Raw genomic sequence first — 8,558 nt, forward strand, 5'->3', positions numbered from 1 at the left:
TAAGGGAGAGGCAGATCAAAACCACAATGAAATACTACCTAACCCCGGTCAGAATGACTAAGACTTAAAATAATAATAATAATAATAATAATAATAATAATAATAATAATAATAATAATAATAATAATAATAATAATAATAATAATAATAATAACAATAAGTGCTGACAAGGATGTGGTATAAGGGGAACTCTCCTATACTGCTGGTGTGAATGTAAATTGGTCCAGCCACTGTGAAGAACAATATGGAGGTTCCTCAAAGATTTACAAATAGAACTACCATATGATCCAGCAATCTCACTCCTTGGTATTTACTTAAAGGACAGAAGAATGCTTAGACAGAAAGTCCTTGCACATCTATGTTTATTGTGGCATTATTCACAATTGCTAAGACATGGAACCAACCCAAATGTCCACAAAGAGAGGAATAATTGAAAACGTGTGGCACATATACTTTATGGAATACTACTCAGCTATTAAAAAAAACAACAACACCCTGGAATTTGACAGAAAGAGGATGAATATGGAAGATTTTACTGCTGAGTGAAGCAAGCCAGGCTATGAAGGAGAGACATTGTATGGCTCCACTTAATGTATACTGACTGTCCACATTCTATGGTTGAAATGGAATGACTAGAGGATATAAAAACAGAAAATGGGATACCGGATACAGTGTGGGAAGAGAGTAGGAGAAGGAGGTGAGTCTGAGAAAAGACATTAAGGAGAAAAATAAAAGCAAGACATTTGTGGGACACAAAGAAATGCATTATTACTTGTTGGTGACAATTTGTATAGTATCCTTGCTGGACAGGTGAGAAATGTATTCATGTTGGAACATTAACTTTACAAGCTAAATGACATATGTGATTGAATGTATAAAAGAAATTAAAATTTAAAAATAAATTTTTAAAATGAATAAACCTTGGGACTAGAAGATGGCATAGTGGTTTCATAGCTGGATTCCCACATAGAACACCATGGTTTGAGTCCCAGACCCAGAGGCTTGAAACTCATGCCAGGCACATGTGCATGTCTACCCAAGATCCTGAGAGCAGAATGGAGAAGGGATTGCAGTGTGACCATCCCTCCAAGAGGGTGATTTCTCATTTTCTGTCTCTCTCTGTCTCTCCAGTGAGCACATGCGCCCTATAGCAAAAACTCTCTAAAAAAATAAAAACAAAAACAATTAAAACATTATCTAGACTGACTAAAAAAAAACTCAAATAAATTAAATCAGAGATGAAATAGAAGACATTACAACTGATACCAGGTATGCAAAAGATTATAAAAGATTATTGTGAATAATTACTTTCTCCAAAATTAGATAATTTAGAAGAATTGGATAAATTCCTGTACACATACAAGATTGAATTGTGAAGAAACAGAAAATCTTAGCAGACTCATAACATTAACAAAATTGTAACCCCAGTCAGAATGACTAAGAGTGAAAAACCAAAAAATTATAAGTGCTGGCAGGGTTGTGGTGAAAGGGGGGGACTCTCTTACACTGCTGGTGGGAATGTAAATTGGTCCAGTCACTGTGGAGAACAACTTGGAGATTCCTGAAAAGTCTCCAAATAGAACTTCCATACGATCTTGCAATCCTACTCCTGGTATCTACACAAAGGATAGAAGAATTCTTAATTGGAAAAGTGCTTGCACATTGATGTTTATTGTGGCACTATTCACAATTGCTAAGTCATAGAACCAGCCCAAATGCCCACAAACAGATGAATGGATAGAAAAACTGTGGCACATATACTCTATGGGATATAATTCAGCCATAAAAACAAACAAACAAACAAAAAACCTCTAGTTTTTGACAGAAAGTGGAAGAATATGGAAGATTTACTGCTGAGTAAAGCAAGCCAGGCTATGAAGGAGAGACACTGTATGTCCCCACTTAATATATACCAAGTGTCTGTACTCTATGACCAAAACTGATTGACTAAAGGATATAGAAACACAGTAAATGGATGCAAATACTAGATATAGTGTGTGCAAAATAGTAGGGTCTGAGGAAGGACATTTAGAAGAAAAATAGAGAGGCAAAGCATTAATAGTCTCCCATCAAAGAAAAGCTCAGGACCTGATGGGTTCACTATTGAATTCTACCAAACATTTATAGAACTGATGCCAATTCTTCTCAAACTACTCAAAAAAAATTGAAGAGAAAGAATATTTCCAAACGTTATTCTACTAGGCCAGCAAGATCTTGACACCCAAACCAGATAAATATACAAAACAAACAAACAAACAAATAAACAAACAAACAAAAAAACCCTACAGGGCAATATCTAATGAACATAGGTACAAACAAAACCCTCGACATCACCAATCATCATGGGAATTCAAATGAAAGCCAATATATTTCCTTACTCCTATTAGAATAGCTATTATCAAAATGACAGAAGTTATCAAGTCAACACTTGATATCTTTGAGGATATGGAGAAAAAGGAACTCTTACACATTGTTAATGATAATGTAAATTAGTATAGGCATTACGGAACAAGTATGTAGTGCTCTCAAAATATTAAAAATAGAATGACATATGATAGTGCTATTCTAGTACTATATATTTCCTTGCACATTATGCATGCTGTGAAAAATCCATACTGTACCCCACACAAAAATATTTTAAGTCTACTTATTTAACAAAAATTCCTTACTTATTTCTTAATTTATGTTCTTAAAGTAAGCAAAAAGACTTTTTGTTTCACTGATCTTTTGTTTTTGCTTTTGTGTTGTTGTTGTCAATTTAATTTTATTTCAGCTCTGATCTCATTCTTTCTTTCCTTCTACCAATTTTAGATTTGATTTATTCTTGCTTTTTCATCTCCTTGTGGTATATCATTGTCTTATCTGAAAGAATGCTACATATGGAGTCTTACCATGAAAAGTCTTTAGAAATAGCTTCAACAGAACTCTGCTTATACCCCAGACAGTGAATATCCTATATCTCAATTTTTCTATATGTTACGCATTTGTTTGCATGCATGTACATGCATTTATATCTTAGTGTTAATTCATTTATACCATACATTGCATTGGTCAATCCAGAGAAGGACAGAGTTTTTATTTTATACAGGTCAGTGCTATAGGATTAAAAAGTAAGCAATAAGACACCATGTAATATCCTAGACTTATTTTTTTCTTTCATACTAGCTATAATTACTTTTCAACTTATAAACTAGTTAACCTTTAAATAATCCAAGTATGAATTAGTTTTTTCCAATCTGTCATTTTTTTAGAAATAATCATGATATAATAGTAATAAATATTTTAGATCTGTCAAAAACTTTTGTTAGCTCGGGATCAGCGGTTAGCATAATGGCTATGTTGCTGGACTCCATGTAGTCGACTGAGGTTGGAGTCCCAGACCTGGTGGCTTAAACTCATGCTGGGTGCGTATGTGTGCATGTCCAAGATCCTGAGAGGAGAATGGAGGAGAAGGGATTGCAGTGTGCCCATCCCCCCTGGGGGGTGATTTATCACTTTCTGTCTCTCTGTCTCTCTCTTTCTGGTGAGCACACGTGTCCTATAGCAAAAACCTGTCCAAAAAAAAAAAAATTGTTAGCTCAAGATTTACATACAATTTTTATTTCTGAACTTGACCCAACGTGTAACAGCCTTTTGTGGCGGAATTAATTTTAAATTCAACTTCATTTTGTAGGTACTCAACCCGCAAGTCCTACTTAATGTCCTTCTTCCTGAGTCCCTCCATAACCTTCTTACTTTCACACATGATTGTCTTTCCTGTCCATGAGATATGGTTAAACAGCTGAAGACCTGAGGCAAGGGCTTCATTAAATGTGATAGTCGCTGTGGATTTGGAAACTATGCTGGCAGAGTTCTGAAGAGTGAGAGATATATCCATTATTTCAGTTCTTTTCTGTTGAGATTTCATTGATTCACTGCTACCTCCTTGTTGCTCCAAATAGGAGCCTCTTCTCTCTAGTTAGGTATGGTAGAGTCTCAAACACAGGAAATCTGATATTTTACTGAGACATTGGCTACTAGAAATTAAGAGTGACAAATACACTAGCAGAAAGAAGCATACCTCCTATAACCTGCTTCTCTTATTCCAACTCAATCAAAAAGAAAAATAGAGTTACCTACAGATGCCATATTGAAAAGATTGAGAAACATAGTCTATATTACCTATATTATTACCTATATTATTATCTATATCTATATTATATCAAAACATAGTCTATATTACCCAAAAGTTACAAATGTCAAACTCCTGCATTCAGTGATATGTTGGCAGATCTTCAAAAAATTCACAGAAAATATATTATTATGAAAAAAAATGATGCATGGATTTAAAAAATTTTGCACCAAAATAAACTTACACTTTAATTCTATTTTTTTCTGTGAACTTTTAAAAATACAATTGTGTTTCTATTGTGTGTGCTTGTGATCATCTATGTGTTTACTTATAAATATATATATATGTGTATCTATATCTATCTATTTTTCTTTATTTATAACTCATCTTTCATTAAGGTGTCTGTCAGTTTACTGCTGTCAATTCACTCATGTGTGAGCTAAAGGATTATAAAAGCATATAGTAAGTCACGAGCAAACTTTACTTACGTTTTTAGGTCAAATAGCTATAGTTACTATAAACACGAATTGGTTGAACATCAATACTAATGTGTATCTCGCCATTTGAACCTGGAAAGCCATTTTTAAATTAGAAATGAGAATTTATATTCCAGTAATTAATTTCTAAGGTCTATAAAAAGACCAATGTGTCCTTTTATTATTTCTATAGTCCTGGTATGTGACAGCTTTAGTGACAGCATTTATTTCAATTCAGTGTCAATTAGTAGATACATATCACTCTCACTCCATCAAAATTCCCAATTTTCAAGTCTTTTCATTACCTGCTTACTTTTGTACATCATGTTTGTCTCTTCTGCACCCCAAATAGGATAAAGTGGATGCAGACCTGAGTCAGAGACTCAATCCAACATAATGTGGGTTTAGGTTTGGAATACCAGGCTCACCTGGAAACAGAGCCCATGAGAATGAGGGACACATGCAGGATCTAATATTAGATTTATCTTTTCTCCTTAGGGCTCCATTGGTCCCTGTCCACTGTTAACTCTTCCTTGATTCCAAATAAAATTTCTCACTTGTTCCTTATTATATGTTGAGTATTGTTCCCCAAATTCAATGGTCAAGGTTCTAATCCCTGTAACTCAGAATGTGACCTTATTTGAAAATAAAGTTTTTGTAGCTGTAACTAATTAATAAGGCATAGTGGTACAGGTTGGGCCTCTAATCCAATATTATTGGTTTCCTTATAAAAAGGGGTAATTTGGACACATTTCCTTATAAAAGGGGTAATTATATACACACACACACATGCATATGTGCACGCACAGGAAGAAGGTCATGTGAAAATTAAGGCAGAGATTTAAGTGATAAGTCTACACACTAAGGAATACTAGAGATTGCCAGCAGCCTGCAAAAGCTAGGAGAAAGCCATGCAATAGATTCTTCCTGTTGAAGAAGAATTGATTGGCTCAAAAGAGAACAATCTGTGGATACCTTGGTCTTGGACTTCTAGCCCTAGAACAATGAAGTAACACATTTCAGCTAATTAAGCCACTCAGTTTAAGATACTTTCCTATATTAGGCACAGCAAACTAATCAAGCTCACTCTACCGGAGTCTCATACAGAGGGAATCAGATAGTTTTCAAAGAGTTCTGACCACTAAGCTAGGAGGATATAGCTGCATCTTCTAACCTTGTTCCTCTTTTATCCAACTAGATCCAAAAAGGAAAGTGTTACATATAGGAGCTGACAATGCCAATACTTTAGGATTGTGAGACAGTGTCCAGGAACTCTATATTTAATATATGTTCATATGAATCTTTTAGTATATAAATAAAGTTCACATCTTACCTTTCATTGGTCACTTCACCATAGTTTAGTGCTGTCATTTGATCTAGGTCAGGGCTAAAAGATTAAATTGTACATAATTGAACACCACATGAATTTATAGACTTATTTTTTCATTCAAATTAGTTATAATTTCTTATAATATATGCATTGGTTGAATCCTAAAAATTTACTTTTAACTTATTTAGAAAAGGGATTTCATTTTATTTCCCTAGAAATGAGGCTTTATGTGGTGGAAATGAAATTATTAAGCATGTGAAAGAAACCTTAATGCATTAAGACACATGAACCTCTATATATTACTGAGCCTAATCTCAATATGTAACAGCCTTTCATAGTAGGCTTCATTATTATTTATTTAACTCTATTTATTATTATTATTACTTTAGTTTGTTGTCGGGCACATGTGCTCACCAGAGACAGACAGAGATAGAGGGAAAGCGAGAAAGCAAGCCTCCATATCTGGGACTCAAACTGGCCATCTGGGAGTCCAGCACCTTAACCACCACACCACTTGCTAGCCCCCATAGTTGGTTTTATTTTAAATTCAGTCTGTAGGTACCCATTTTTCTTTTCTCATCTAGTTTCCTGCTTGCTAAGTCCCTCCGTCACATCCTTACTTTCATTCACCATGGTTGTCTTTCCTACTCCTTCAATAGGGACAAGTTACTGAAGGCTAGACTAAGGAGCTCCATGCAGTATGATGAATTGCAGTTTGTGGCACCAGCCTCACATGGTGGCAGAGCTCTGGAGGGTGAAAGAAATGTCTAGGATCTATTAGATCTATGTTTTGTTTTAACCTCATAATTTCTCTGTTAATTTATCTACTTTACCTCCTCCTGGCCCCAAAGAAAATTCTCTACTTCCTTCCCCTAAATCTTGAAAAGTTCTATTCACAGGCACTCTGAAAATTTTCTGAGAGTTTTGGTTGGTCATTACTGAAGGTAAAGAACACACGAGGAGTAGGAAGCATTTTTCTTATGACATGTTCCTCTTTTATCTAAGTCAATCCAAAAATATAGAAAGGCACCTGAGGAGACCACTTTAGAAACATCATCAAACATGCTCTGTATTGCAATAGTTCCTTCTGACTATGAACTCCTTAAATCCCAATCCTTATGTGTATATGTGGGTCCATGTGTCCAGGTATATATGTATGTATACATGTATGTATAAATAACATACATATGTTTGTAGTTATTTATTGACATAACTTTATTTATTTATGTAAATTTCGTATTTCTCTGGTAACTCCATCATAGGTTACTGTTGTGAGAAGTGTTACAAACATATCATCAGACCAATATGACTTCCTAAACTTCAATTTCTGATTCGAATGAGTCTGCAACTTATAAACTAGCAGACCCTTGATTTAAATATAAATGAGCTATTTGGAAAGTTGTATGTAACTTTTTTCCTAGAAGTGATTTTTTATATCTTTCCATTGAATAGCTTTGGCCTCTAGAGAAGCTTAATGACTCAAGAATTATAATTTTTTGTATTTGAGCCTAACCACAGTGTAAGCATTTTGCAGTTTAATTTATTTCAATTTCAATTACAGTTTATTTACTTTACACTTGATTTCCTGATCTCAAGTACCCTCATCAACTCCTTACTTCACTATGATTGACATCTTCCCTACTCACCTACAGGGTCAAGAAATAGCAGGCCTGAGTCAGGGCTCCCTGCAGTGTGATGGTGGGTGTGGTTTGGGTGCATGAACAATACATAGTGATAGAACTCTAGAGAATAAGGAACACTTCCAGAGTGTACTAGCTCCATTTTTTTCTGCTGATAATTTCACCACTCCCTGTTTGCTGCTACCTTCTTGCTCCAGATAGGATTCTCTCTTCCTTTCACCCAATCTAATAAAGTCTCATACACAGAAAATCAGAGTTTACTAAGTACAGTGGCAGAGTTCTTGAAGGTGAAGGACACATCCAGGTCCCATTAGCTCCTTTTTATTTTTTTTTATCTGAAGGTTCCACTACTACTTCCTCCTTGTTCCAAATAATATTTTCTCCTTCTTATTAACTAAGAGTTACGAATACACTAATTCCTCTATTATCTGTTCTTCTTTTATCCATCTCAATCAAAAAAAAAAAATTGGTGGCAAGATGGCAACCACCATAGACTTGGAAGTAAAAGTACTTCACGATTTCCAACTGTTGGAAGAACTTGAAGAAGGCCAGATAGGAGTAGGAGATGGCATGACAGCTGAGGTCTAGAAGATGACGAAGACATGACACTTATGTGATGGACAGGGATGATTACTGGGCCTCCTAGAACAATTTATGAAAATTGAATATATAGCCTTAGAATATAATATGGACCTAAATACCCAGAAGCAACCCCTCTTTGTAAAATTTGTAACAAAAACTAATATGAATGGAATAGTTCTAATTAAGTGGTGGAACCGAGAGCCACATCAGTGCTAGCAAAGTGGCAGAATTCATATAGCATCAAAGTTATCCTGCAAGAGCTTCAGTGCCTAATAATGTCTAAAGAGAATATGCGGACTAGCAGATGGCATAATGGTTACGTTGCTATACTCCCATGTAGTCAACCACAGTTCAAGTCCCAGATCTGGTGACTTAAAACTCACACCAGGTGCAAGTGAGTGTGTGCCCAAAATCCTGAG

General features: G+C 35.1%; 1 protein-coding gene across 1 annotated transcript in view; it reads right to left on the reverse strand.

The window, feature by feature from the left end:
* LOC114008834 (uncharacterized) overlaps positions 1-8,558 on the reverse strand; it is an 89,870-nt gene that overhangs the window by 36,760 nt on the left and 44,552 nt on the right. The window contains exon 4 of the mRNA XM_027774097.1: positions 5,921-5,974. Within this exon, the coding sequence (XP_027629898.1) occupies positions 5,921-5,974 (54 nt within the window). The remainder of the gene's footprint in view (positions 1-5,920; positions 5,975-8,558) is intronic.

Source organism: Tupaia chinensis, unplaced genomic scaffold, assembly GCF_000334495.1.
Source record: "Tupaia chinensis unplaced genomic scaffold, TupChi_1.0 Scaffold000402_1, whole genome shotgun sequence".
NCBI lineage: Eukaryota > Metazoa > Chordata > Mammalia > Scandentia > Tupaiidae > Tupaia > Tupaia belangeri.